The following is a 19,633-nucleotide window of genomic DNA, read 5'->3' as shown; positions in this document are numbered from 1 at the left end:
ATACATACACATATACAGTACACATACATACACATATACAGTACACATACATACACATATACAGTACACATACATGCACATATACACCGTACACATACATACACATATACCGTACACATACATACACATATACAGTACACATACATACACATATACAGTACACATACATACACATATACCGTACACATACATACACATATACAGTACACATACATACACATATACCGTACACATACATACACATATACACACACACATACATACACACATACATACACATACATACACATATACACCGTACACATACATACACATATACCGTACACATACATACACATATACCGTACACATACATAACACTATACAGTACACATACATACACATATACAGTACACCATACATACACATATACAGTACACATACATACACATATACAGTACACTTACATACACATATACAGTAACACAGTACATACACATAGACACTCACATACATACACATATACAGTACACATACATACACATATACAGTACACATACATACACATATACCGTACACATACATACACATATACCGTACACATACATACACATATATACGTACACATACATAACAATATACCAGTACACATACATACACATATACGTACACATACATACACATATACCGTACACATACATACACATATACAGTACACATACATACACATATACAGTACACATACATACACATATCATACACATACATACAATTTACAGTTACACATACTCACATAGTACGACAATACATACACATATACACGTACACATACATACACATATACACCGTACACATGCATACACATATACACCGTATACCATACATACACCATATACAGTACACATACATAACATATACAGTACAACATACATACACCACTATACATTACAACATACATACACATATACCGTACCACCATAACATAACACATACTACACGTACACATACATTACACATATACCGTACACATACATACACATATACAGTACACATACATACACATATACAGTACACATACATATCACATATACGCGTACACATACATACACATATACCGTACAATACATACACATATACACCGTACACATACATACACATATACACGTACACATACATACACATATACACCGTACACATACATACACAATATACACGTACACAATACATACAACATATACACCGTACACATACATACACATATACCGTACACATACATACACATATACAGTACACATACATACACATATACAGTCCACATACATACACATATACAGTACACATACATACACATATACAGTACACATACTACAACAATGTTATACAGTACACATACATACCGACATATACAGTACACCATACATACACATAACAGTACACAAACATACACATATACCTTACACATACATCACAATATACAGTACACATACATACACATATACCGTACCACATACATACACTATAAACGTACCACATACATTACACATATACACCGTACACATACATACACAATAACAGTACACATACATACCATATACCGTACACATACATACACATATACAGTACACATACCTACAATACAGTCCACATACATACACATATACCAGTACACATACATACACATATATACGTACACATACATACACAATCCACCGTAACAACATACATACACATATACATTACACATACCATACAACACTATACATTACACCATACATACCACATATACCGTACACATACATCACATATACACCGTACACATACATACCATATACAGTACACATACATACACATATACAGTACACATACATACACATATACCGTACACATACATACACATATACAGTACACATACATACACATATACAGTACACATACATACACATATACAGTACACATACATACACATATACAGTACACATACATACACATATACAGTACACATACATACACATATACCGTACACATACATACACATATACAGTACACATACATACACATATACAGTACACATACATACACATATACCGTACACATACATACACATATACCGTACACATACATACACATATACAGTACACATACATACACATATACAGTACACATACATACACATATACAGTACACATACATACACATATACCGTACACATACATACACATATACCGTACACATACATACACATATACCGTACACATACATACACATATACAGTACACATACATACACATATACAGTACACATACATACACATATACACAGTACACATACATACACATATACAGTACACATACATACACATATACCGTACACATACATACACATATACAGTACACATACATACACATATACAGTACACATACATACACATATACAGTACACATACATACACATATACCGTACACATACATACACATATACCGTACACATACATACACATATACCGTACACATACATACACATATACAGTACACATACATACACATATATACCGTACACATACATACACATATACCGTACACATACATACACATATACAGTACACATACATACACATATACAGTACACATACATACACATATACCGTACACATACATACACATATACACCGTACACATACATACACATATACAGTACACATACATACACATATACAGTACACATACATACACATATACAGTACACATACATACACATATACAGTACACATACATACAAATATACAGTACACATACATACACATATACCGTACACATACATACACATATACAGTACACATACATACACATATACCGTACACATACATACACATATACAGTACACATACATACACATATACAGTACACATACATACACATATACAGTACACATACATACACATATACAGTACACATACATACACATATACCGTACACATACATACACATATACAGTACACATACATACACATATACAGTACACATACATACACATACACCGTACACATACATACACATACACAGTACACATACATACACATATACAGTACACATACATACACATATACAGTACACATACATACACATATACCGTACACATACATACACATATACAGTACACATACATACACATATACAGTACACATACATACACATATACAGTACACATACATACACATATACAGTACACATACATACACATATACACCGTACACATACATACACATATACAGTACACATACATACACATATACCGTACACATACATACACATATACCGTACACATACATACACAGTACACATACATACACATATACAGTACACATACATACACATATACAGTACACATACATACAAATATACAGTACACATACATACACATATACAGTACACATACATACACATATACAGTACACATACATACACATATACCGTACACATACATACACATATACCGTACACATACATACACATATACAGTACACATACATACACATATACAGTACACATACATACACATATACAGTACACATACATACACATATACCGTACACATACATACACATATACCGTACACATACATACACATATACAGTACACATACATACACATATACAGTACACATACATACACATATACCGTACACATACATACACATATACCGTACACATACATACAGATATACAGTACACATACATACACATATACAGTACACATACATACACATATACCGTACACATACATACACATATACACCGTACACATACATACACATATACAGTACGCATACATACACATATACAGTACACATACATACACATATACAGTACACATACATACACATATACAGTACACATACATACACATATACAGTACACATACATACACATATACATTACACATACATACACATATACACCGTACACATACATACACATATACAGTACACATACATACACATATACAGTACACATACATACACATATACCGTACACATACATACACATATACACCGTACACATACATACATATATACACCGTACACATACATACACATATACAGTACACATACATACACATATACCGTACACATACATACACATATACAGTACACATACATACACATATACAGTACACATACATACACATATACAGTACACATACATACATACACATATACACCGTACACATACATACACATATACACCGTACACATACATACACATATGCAGTACACATACATACACATATACAGTACACATACATACACATATACACCGTACACATACATACACATATACACCGTACACATACATACACATATACAGTACACATACATACACATATACAGTACACATACATACACATATACATTACACATACATACACATATACACCGTACACATACATACACATATACACCGTACACATACATACACATATACACCGTACACATACATACACATATACAGTACACATACATACACATATACAGTACACATACATACACATATACATTACACATACATACACATATACACCGTACACATACATACACATATACAGTACACATGCATACACATATACACCGTACACATGCATACACATATACACCGTACACATGCATACACATATACACCGTACACATACATACACATATACAGTACACATACATACACATATACAGTACACATACATACACATATACAGTACACATACATACACATATACAGTACACATACATACACATATACCGTACACATACATACACATATACAGTACACATACATACACATATACAGTACACATACATACACATATACAGTACACATACATACACATATACCGTACACATACATACACATATACACCGTACACATACATACACATATACAGTACACATACATACACATATACACCGTACACATACATACACATATACACCGTACACATACATACACATATACAGTACACATACATACACATATACCGTACACATACATACACATATACAGTACACATACATACACATATACAGTACACATACATACACATATACAGTACACATACATACACATATACCGTACACATACATACACATATACAGTACACATACATACACATATACAGTACACATACATACACATATACAGTACACATACATACACATATACCGTACACATACATACACATATACCGTACACATACATACACATATACCGTACACATACATACACATATACAGTACACATACATACATATATACCATACACATACATACACATATACAGTACACATACATACACATATACAGTACACATACATACACATATACCGTACACATACATACACATATACCGTACACATACATACACATATACAGTACACATACATACACATATACAGTACACATACATACACATATACCGTACACATACATACACATATACCGTACACATACATACACATATACAGTACACATACATACACATATACAGTACACATACATACACATATACAGTACACATACATACACATATACCGTACACATACATACACATATACCGTACACATACATACACATATATACCGTACACATACATACACATATACCGTACACATACATACACATATACCGTACACATACATACACATATACCGTACACATACATACACATATACCGTACACATACATACACATATACACCGTACACATACATACACATATACCGTACACATACATACACATATACACCGTACACATACATACACATATACAGTACACATACATACACATATACACCGTACACATACATACACATATACCGTACACATACATACACATATACAGTACACATACATACACATATACAGTACACATACATACACATATACAGTACACATACATACAAATATACAGTACACATACATACACATATACAGTACACATACATACACATATACAGTACACATACATACACAAATACAGTACACATACATACACATATACAGTACACATACATACACATATACCGTACACATACATACACATATACCGTACACATACATACACATATACAGTACACATACATACACATATACAGTACACATACATACACATATACACCGTACACATACATACACATATACCGTACACATACATACACATATACCGTACACATACATACACATATACAGTACACATACATACACATATACAGTACACATACATACACATATACACCGTACACATACATACACATATACACCGTACACATACATACACATATACAGTACACATACATACACATATACAGTACACATACATACACATATACAGTACACATACATACACATATACAGTACACATACATACACATATACAGTACACATACATACACATATACCGTACACATACATACACATATACCGTACACATACATACACATATACCGTACACATACATACACATATACAGTACACATACATACACATATACAGTACACATACATACACATATACACAGTACACATACATACACATATACAGTACACATACATACACATATACCGTACACATACATACACATATACAGTACACATACATACACATATACAGTACACATACATACACATATACAGTACACATACATACACATATACAGTACACATACATACACATATACAGTACACATACATACACATATACAGTACACATACATACACATATACACCGTACACATACATACACATATACAGTACACATACATACACATATACCGTACACATACATACACATATACCGTACACATACATACACAGTACACATACATACACATATACAGTACACATATACAGTACACATACATACACATATACAGTACACATACATACAATATACAGTACACATACATACACATATACCGTACAAATACCATAAACATTTACCGTACACATACATACACAAGTACACATACATACACATATACAGTACACATACATACACATATACAGTACACATACATACACATATACAGTACACATACCTACATAATAACAGTACCATACATACACAATATACAGTACCATACATACACATATACAGTACACATACATACAACATATACAGTACACATACATACACATATTACCGTACACATACATACACATATACCCGTACACATACATACACATATACAGTACACATACATACACTTATACAGTCCACATACATACACATATAACCGTTACCACATACATACACATATACAGTACACATACATACACATATACCGTACACATACATACTACATATACAGTACACATACATACACATGATACAGTAGACACAATACGTACACATTATACCGTACACATACATACAAGATATACAGTACACTACATACACTTATAACGTACACATACATAACCATATACCGTACACATCATCACATATACACCGTACTCATACACCCCCGGATCATATACTGTCTGTACGAATACATGAACATGTTACGTACACATACATACACATATACAGTACTACACATACATACACATATACAGTACATCAGTGACATACCAAGACAGTACACATACATACACATAAACCTTACAACATACAGACACATGATACACCGTACACATACATACACATATACAGTACACATACAATACACATATACAGTACACATACATACACATATACAGTACACATAACATTACACATATACACCGTACACATACATACATATATACACCGTACACATACATACACATATACAGTACACATACATACACATATACCGAACACATACATACACATATACAGTACACATACATACACATATACAGTACACATACATACACATATACAGTACACATACATACATACACATATACACCGTACACATACATACACATATACACGTACACATACATACACATATGCAGTACACATACATACACATATACAGTACACATACATACACATATACACCGTACACATACATACACATATACACCGTACACATACATACACATATACAGTACACATACATACACATATACAGTACACATACATACACATATACATTACACATACATACACATATACACCGTACACATACATACACATATACACCGTACACATACATACACATATACACCGTACACATACATACACATATACAGTACACATACATACACATATACAGTACACATACATACACATATACATTACACATACATACACATATACACCGTACACATACATACACATATACAGTACACATGCATACACATATACACCGTACACATGCATACACATATACACCGTACACATACATACACACATACTCACATACATACACATATACAGTACACATACATACACATATACAGTACACATACATACACATATACAGTACACATACATACACATATACAGTACACATACATACACATATACCGTACACATACATACACATATACAGTACACATACATACACATATACAGTACACATACATACACATATACAGTACACATACATACACATATACCGTACACATACATACACATATACACCGTACACATACATACACATATACAGTACACATACATACACATATACACCGTACACATACATACACATATACACCGTACACATACATACACATATACAGTACACATACATACACATATACCGTACACATACATACACATATACAGTACACATACATACACATATACAGTACACATACATACACATATACAGTACACATACATACACATATACCGTACACATACATACACATATACAGTACACATACATACACATATACAGTACACATACATACACATATACAGTACACATACATACACATATACCGTACACATACATACACATATACCGTACACATACATACACATATACCGTACACATACATACACATATACAGTACACATACATACACATATACATACATACACATATACAAACACACATACATACACATATACAGTACACATACATACAAATATACAGTACACATACATACACATATACCGTACACATACATACACATATACAGTACACATATATACACACATATACAGTACACATACATACACATATACAGTACACATACATACACATATACAGTACACATACATACACATATACCGTACACATACATACACATATACAGTACACATACATACACATATACAGTAAACATACATACACATATACAGTACACATACATACACATATACAGTACACATACATACACATATACCGTACACATACATACACATATACCGTACACATACATACACATATACAGTACACATACATACACATATACAGTACACATACATACACATATACCGTACACATACATACACATATACCGTACACATACATACACATATACCGTACACATACATACACATATACACCGTACACATACATACACATATACCGTACACATACATACACATATACACCGTACACATACATACACATATACAGTACACATACATACACATATACACCGTACACATACATACACATATACCGTACACATACATACACATATACAGTACACATACATACACATATACAGTACACATACATACACATATACAGTACACATACATACAAATATACAGTACACATACATACACATATACAGTACACATACATACACATATACAGTACACATACATACACATATACAGTACACATACATACACATATACAGTACACATACATACACATATACCGTACACATACATACACATATACCGTACACATACATACACATATACAGTACACATACATACACATATACAGTACACATACATACACATATACACCGTACACATACATACACATATACATATACACATACATACACAATAATACCTACATACACATAACAGTACACAATATCACAGCTACACATACATACACATATACACGTACACATACATACACCATATACACCGTACAACATACATACACACAATACAAGTACACATACATACACATATACTAGTACCCTACATTACATACACATATACAGTACACATACATACCAAATATACAGTACACATACATACAACATATACAGTACACATACATACACATATACCGTACACATACATACACATATACCGTACACATACTATCACATATACCGTACACATACATACACATATACAGTACACATACATACACAATATACAGTACACATACATACACATATAACCAGTACACATACATACACATATCCGTACACCATACATACACAGTATACCGTAACATACATACACATATACAGTACACATACATACACATATACAGTACACATACATTACACATATACAGTACACATACATACACATATACAGTACACATACATACACATATACCGTACACCTACATACACATATACAGTACACATACATACACATATACAGTACACATACATACACATATACAGTACACATACATACACATATACCGTACACATACATACACATACACCATACACATACATACACATATACAGTACACATACATACACATATACAGTACACATACATACACATATACCGTACACATACATACACATATACCGTACACATACATACACATATACACCGTACACATACATACACATATACAGTACACATACATACACATATACCGTACACATACATACACATATACCGTACACATACATACACACACACACATACATACACATATACAGTACACATACATACACATATACCGTACACATACATACACATATACCGTACACATACATACACATATACAGTACACATACATACACATATACAGTACACATACATACACATATACAGTACACATACATACACATATACAGTACACATACATACACATATATACCGTACACATACATACACATATACAGTACACATACATACACATATACAGTACACATACATACACATATACAGTACACATACATACACATATACAGTACACATACATACACATATATACCGTACACATACATACACATATACAGTACACATACATACAAATATACCGTACACATACATACACATATACAGTACACATACATACACATATACCGTACACATACATACACATATACAGTACACATACATACACATATACAGTACACATACATACAAATATACAGTACACATACATACACATATACAGTACACATACATACACATATACACCGTACACATACATACACATATACAGTACACATACATACACATATACCGTACACATACATACACATATACCGTACACATACATACACATATACAGTACACATACATACACATATACAGTACACATACATACACATATACAGTACACATACATACACATATACCGTACACATACATACACATATACAGTACACATACATACACATATACATACACATACATACACATATACCGTACACATACATACACATATACCGTACACATACATACACATATACCGTACACATACATACACATATACAGTACACATACATACACATATATAAACACATACATACACATATACCGTACACATACATACACATATACACACACACATACATACACATATACAGTACACATACATACACATATACACCGTACACATAGCATACACATATACCGTACACATACATACACATATTACAGTACACATACATACACATATACAGTACACATACATACACATATACAGTACACATACATACACATATACACATACACATACATACACATATACAGTACACATACATACACATATACCGTACACATACATACACATATACAGTACACATACATACACATATACAGTACACATACATACACATATACAGTACACATACATACACATATACAGTACACATACATACACATATACACCGTACACATACATACACATATACAGTACACATACATACACATATACACCGTACACATACATACACATATACACCGTACACATACATACACATATACAGTACACATACATACACATATACAGTACACATACATACACATATACACCGTACACATACATACACATATACACCGTACACATACATACACATATACAGTACACATACATACACATATACAGTACACATACATACACATATACAGTACACATACATACACATATACATTACACATACATACACATATACACACACACATACATACACATATACACACACACATACATACACATATACACCGTACACATACATACACATATACAGTACACATACATACACATATACAGTACACATACATACACATATACATTACACATACATACACATATACACCGTACACATACATACACATATACAGTACACATGCATACACATATACACCGTACACATGCATACACATATACACCGTACACATACATACACATATACAGTACACATACATACACATATACAGTACACATACATACACATATACAGTACACATACATACACATATACAGTACACATACATACACATATACCGTACACATACATACACATATACACCGTACACATACATACACATATACAGTACACATACATACACATATACACTGTACACATACATACACATATACAGTACACATACATACACATATACAGTACACATACATACACATATACCGTACACATACATACACATATACAGTACACATACATACACATATACCGTACACATACATACACATATACAGTACACATACATACACATATACAGTACACATACATACACATATACAGTACACATACATACACATATACCGTACACATACATACACATATACCGTACACATACATACACATATAAACCGTACACATACATACACATATACCGTACACATACATACACATATACCGTACACATACATACACATATACCGTACACATACATACACATATACAGTACACATACATACACATATACAGTACACATACATACACATATACAGTACACATACATACACATATACAGTACACATACATACACATATACAGTACACATACATACACATATACAGTACACATACATACACATATACAGTACACATACATACACATATACACCGTACACATACATACACATATACAGTACACATACATACACATATACACCGTACACATACATACACATATACAGTACACATACATACACATATACAGTACACATACATACACATATACACCGTACACATACATACACATATACAGTACACATACATACACATATATACCGTACACATACATACACATATACAGTACACATACATACACATATACAGTACACATACATACACATATACCGTACACATACATACACATATACACCGTACACATACATTACACATATACACCGTACACATACATACACATATACAGTACACATACATACACATATACAGTACACATACATACACATATACAGTACACATACATACACATATACAGTACACATACATACACATATACACCGTACACATACATACACATATACCGTACACATACATACACATATACCGTACACATACATACACATATACAGTACACATACATACACATATACAGTACACATACATACACATATATACCGTACACATACATACACATATACCGTACACATACATACACATATACTGTACACATACATACACATATATACCGTACACATACATACACATATACCGTACACATACATACACATATATACCGTACACATACATACACATATATACCGTACACATACATACACATATATACCGTACACATACATACACATATATACCGTACACATACATACACATATATACCGTACACATACATACACATATATACCGTACACATACATACACATATACCGTACACATACATACACATATATACCGTACACATACATACACATATACCGTACACATACATACACATATATACCGTACACATACATACACATATATACCGTACACATACATACACATATACAGTACACATACATACACATATATACCGTACACATACATACACATATATACCGTACACATACATACACATATACCGTACACATACATACACATATACAGTACACATACATACACATATACACTACACATACATACACATATACAGTACACATACATACACATATACAGTACACATACATACACATATACACCGTACACATACATACACATATACACCGTACACATACATACACATATACCGTACACATACATACACATATATAGTACACATACATACACATATATAGTACACATACATACACATATACCGTACACATACATACACATATACAGTACACATACATACACATATATACCGTACACATACATACACATATACAGTACACATACATACACATATACAGTACACATACATACACATATACACAGTACACATACATACACATATACAGTACACATACATACACATATACAGTACACATACATACACATATACAGTACACATACATACACATATACACAGTACACATACATACACATATACAGTACACATACATACACATATACAGTACACATACATACACATATACACCGTACACATACATACACATACACCGTACACATACATACACATATACACCGTACACATACATACACATATACACCGTACACATACATACACATATACCGTACACATACATACACATATACAGTACACATACATACACATATACAGTACACATACATACACATATACACCGTACACATACATACACATATACAGTACACATACATACACATATACAGTACACATACATACACATATACAGTACACATACATACACATATACAGTACACATACATACACATATACAGTACACATACATACACATATACAGTACACATACATACACATATACCGTACACATACATACACATATACACCGTACACATACATACACATATACAGTACACATACATACACATATACCGTACACATACATACACATATACAGTACACATACATACACATATACAGTACACATACATACACATATACCGTACACATACATACACATATACAGTACACATACATACACATATACAGTACACATACATACACATATACAGTACACATACATACACATATACAGTACACATACATACACATATACCGTACACATACATACACATATACACCGTACACATACATACACATATACACCGTACACATACATACACATATACAGTACACATACATACACATATACCGTACACATACATACACATATACAGTACACATACATACACATATACAGTACACATACATACACATATACAGTACACATACATACATATATACCGTACACATACATACACATATACAGTACACATACATACACATATACACCGTACACATACATACACATATACAGTACACATACATACACATATACAGTACACATACATACACATATACAGTACACATACATACACATATACACCGTACACATATATACACATATACAGTACACATACATACACATATACACCGTACACATACATACACATATACAGTACACATACATACACATATACAGTACACATACATACACATATATACCGTACACATACATACACATATATACCGTACACATACATACACATATATACCGTACACATACATACACATATATACCGTACACATACATACACATATATACCGTACACATACATACACATATATACCGTACACATACATACACATATATACCGTACACATACATACACATATATACCGTACACATACATACACATATACCGTACACATACATACACATATATACCGTACACATACATACACATATATACCGTACACATACATACACATATATACCGTACACATACATACACATATATACCGTACACATACATACACATATATACCGTACACATACATACACATATATACCGTACACATACATACACATATATACCGTACACATACATACACATATATACCGTACACATACATACACATATACCGTACACATACATACACATATACCATACACATACATACACATATACCGTACACATACATACACATATACCGTACACATACATACACATATATACCGTACACATACATACACATATACCGTACACATACATACACATATATACCGTACACATACATACACATATATACCGTACACATACATACACATATACCGTACACATACATACACATATATACCGTACACATACATACACATATACAGTACACATACATACACATATATACCGTACACATACATACACATATATACCGTACACATACATACACATATACCGTACACATACATACACATATACAGTACACATACATACACATATACAGTACACATACATACACATATACAGTACACATACACAGTACACATACATACACATATACACCGTACACATACATACACATATACCGTACACATACATACACATATATAGTACACATACATACACATATACCGTACACATACATACACATATACAGTACACATACATACACATATATACCGTACACATACATACACATATATACCGTACACATACATACACATATACCGTACACATACATACACATATACAGTACACATACATACACATATACAGTACACATACATACACATATACACCGTACACATACATACACATATACAGTACACATACATACACATATACAGTACACATACATACACATATACAGTACACATACATACACATATACAGTACACATACATACATATATACCGTACACATACATACACATATACAGTACACATACATACACATATACACCGTACACATACATACACATATACAGTACACATACATACACATATACAGTACACATACATACACATATACAGTACACATACATACACATATACACCGTACACATACATACACATATACCGTACACATACATACACATATACAGTACACATATATACACATATACACCGTACACATACATACACATATACAGTACACATACATACACATATACACCGTACACATACATACATATATACAGTACACATACATACACATATACCGTACACATACATACACATATACAGTACACATACATACACATATACAGTACACATACATACACATATACCGTACACATACATACACATATACAGTACACATACATACACATATACAGTACACATACATACACATATACAGTACACATACATAAACATATACAGTACACATACATACACATATACCGTACACATACATACACATATACAGTACACATACATACACATATACCGTACACATACATACACATATACCGTACACATACATACACATATACACCGTACACATACATACACATATACAGTACACATACATACACATATACAGTACACATACATACACATATACAGTACACATACATACACATATACACCGTACACATACATACACATATACAGTACACATACATACACATATATACCGTACACATACATACACATATACACCGTACACATACATACACATATACAGTACACATATATACACATATATACCGTACACATACATACACATATATACCGTACACATACATACACATATACCGTACACATACATACACATATACACCGTACACATACATACACATATACAGTACACATACATACACATATATACCGTACACATACATACACATATATACCGTACACATACATAAACATATACAGTACACATACATACACATATACCGTACACATACATACACATATACCGTACACATACATACACATATACCGTACACATACATACACATATACAGTACACATACATACACATATACAGTACACATACATACACATATACACCGTACACATACATACATACATACATACATACAGTACACATACATACACATATACAGTACACATACATACACATATACAGTACACATACATACATATATACCGTACACATACATACACATATACAGTACACATACATACACATATACACCGTACACATACATACACATATACAGTACACATACATACACATATACAGTACACATACATACACATATACAGTACACATACATACACATATACACCGTACACATACATACACATATACCGTACACATACATACACATATACAGTACACATATATACACATATACACCGTACACATACATACACATATACAGTACACATACATACACATATACACCGTACACATACATACATATATACAGTACACATACATACACATATACCGTACACATACATACACATATACAGTACACATACATACACATATACAGTACACATACATACACATATACCGTACACATACATACACATATACAGTACACATACATACACATATACAGTACACATACATACACATATACAGTACACATACATACACATATACAGTACACATACATACACATATACCGTACACATACATACACATATACAGTACACATACATACACATATACCGTACACATACATACACATATACCGTACACATACATACACATATACACCGTACACATACATACACATATACAGTACACATACATACACATATACAGTACACATACATACACATATACACCGTACACATACATACACATATACAGTACACATACATACACATATATACCGTACACATACATACACATATACACCGTACACATACATACACATATACAGTACACATACATACACATATATACCGTACACATACATACACATATATACCGTACACATACATACACATATACCGTACACATACATACACATATACACCGTACACATACATACACATATACAGTACACATACATACACATATATACCGTACACATACATACACATATATACCGTACACATACATAAACATATACAGTACACATACATACACATATACCGTACACATACATACACATATACCGTACACATACATACACATATACCGTACACATACATACACATATACCGTACACATACATACACATATACAGTACACATACATACACATATACCGTACACATACATACACATATACAGTACACATAGATACACATATACAGTACACATACATACACATATACACCGTACACATATATACACATATACCATACACATACATACACATATACAGTACACATACATACACATATACAGCTCTGATATCATTGTGTTAAATAAACACAATACAAAACATATATACTTACCAGAAAGACTATATTGGTTGTCTGATAAAGTGCTCGTGCTACGCAAATTCGTTGCCTCTGGCCACCGCTAAGATTTATCCCCTACACAATATTTACAAACAAATTAGCGAGACACAATTCATTGTACAAGAAGAATCTATATGCACTGAACCAGCATCAAGAAATAAAAACACATAAACAAACATATTCCTTCCGCACCTGAAGTTAAAGGGATATGAAATACAATTTGTTCTTTCGTGATTCAGA

The 19,633-nt window shown here is 32.4% G+C and overlaps 1 protein-coding gene across 2 annotated transcripts in view; it reads right to left on the bottom strand.

The window, feature by feature from the left end:
- ABCC9 (ATP binding cassette subfamily C member 9) overlaps positions 1 to 19,633 on the bottom strand; it is a gene marked incomplete in the record, with an annotated part of 749,052 nt that overhangs the window by 330,408 nt on the left and 399,011 nt on the right. For both annotated transcript variants that reach the window (XM_053719116.1, XM_053719117.1), the window contains 1 exon segment: positions 19,388 to 19,468. In XM_053719116.1, the coding sequence (XP_053575091.1) occupies positions 19,388 to 19,468 (81 nt within the window).

Source organism: Bombina bombina, chromosome 6 (assembly GCF_027579735.1).
Source record: "Bombina bombina isolate aBomBom1 chromosome 6, aBomBom1.pri, whole genome shotgun sequence".
In the NCBI taxonomy this organism is placed as follows: domain Eukaryota; kingdom Metazoa; phylum Chordata; class Amphibia; order Anura; family Bombinatoridae; genus Bombina; species Bombina bombina.
Note: the sequence above shows the minus strand (reverse complement) of the source record. Positions and strands in the feature narration are given on the sequence as shown.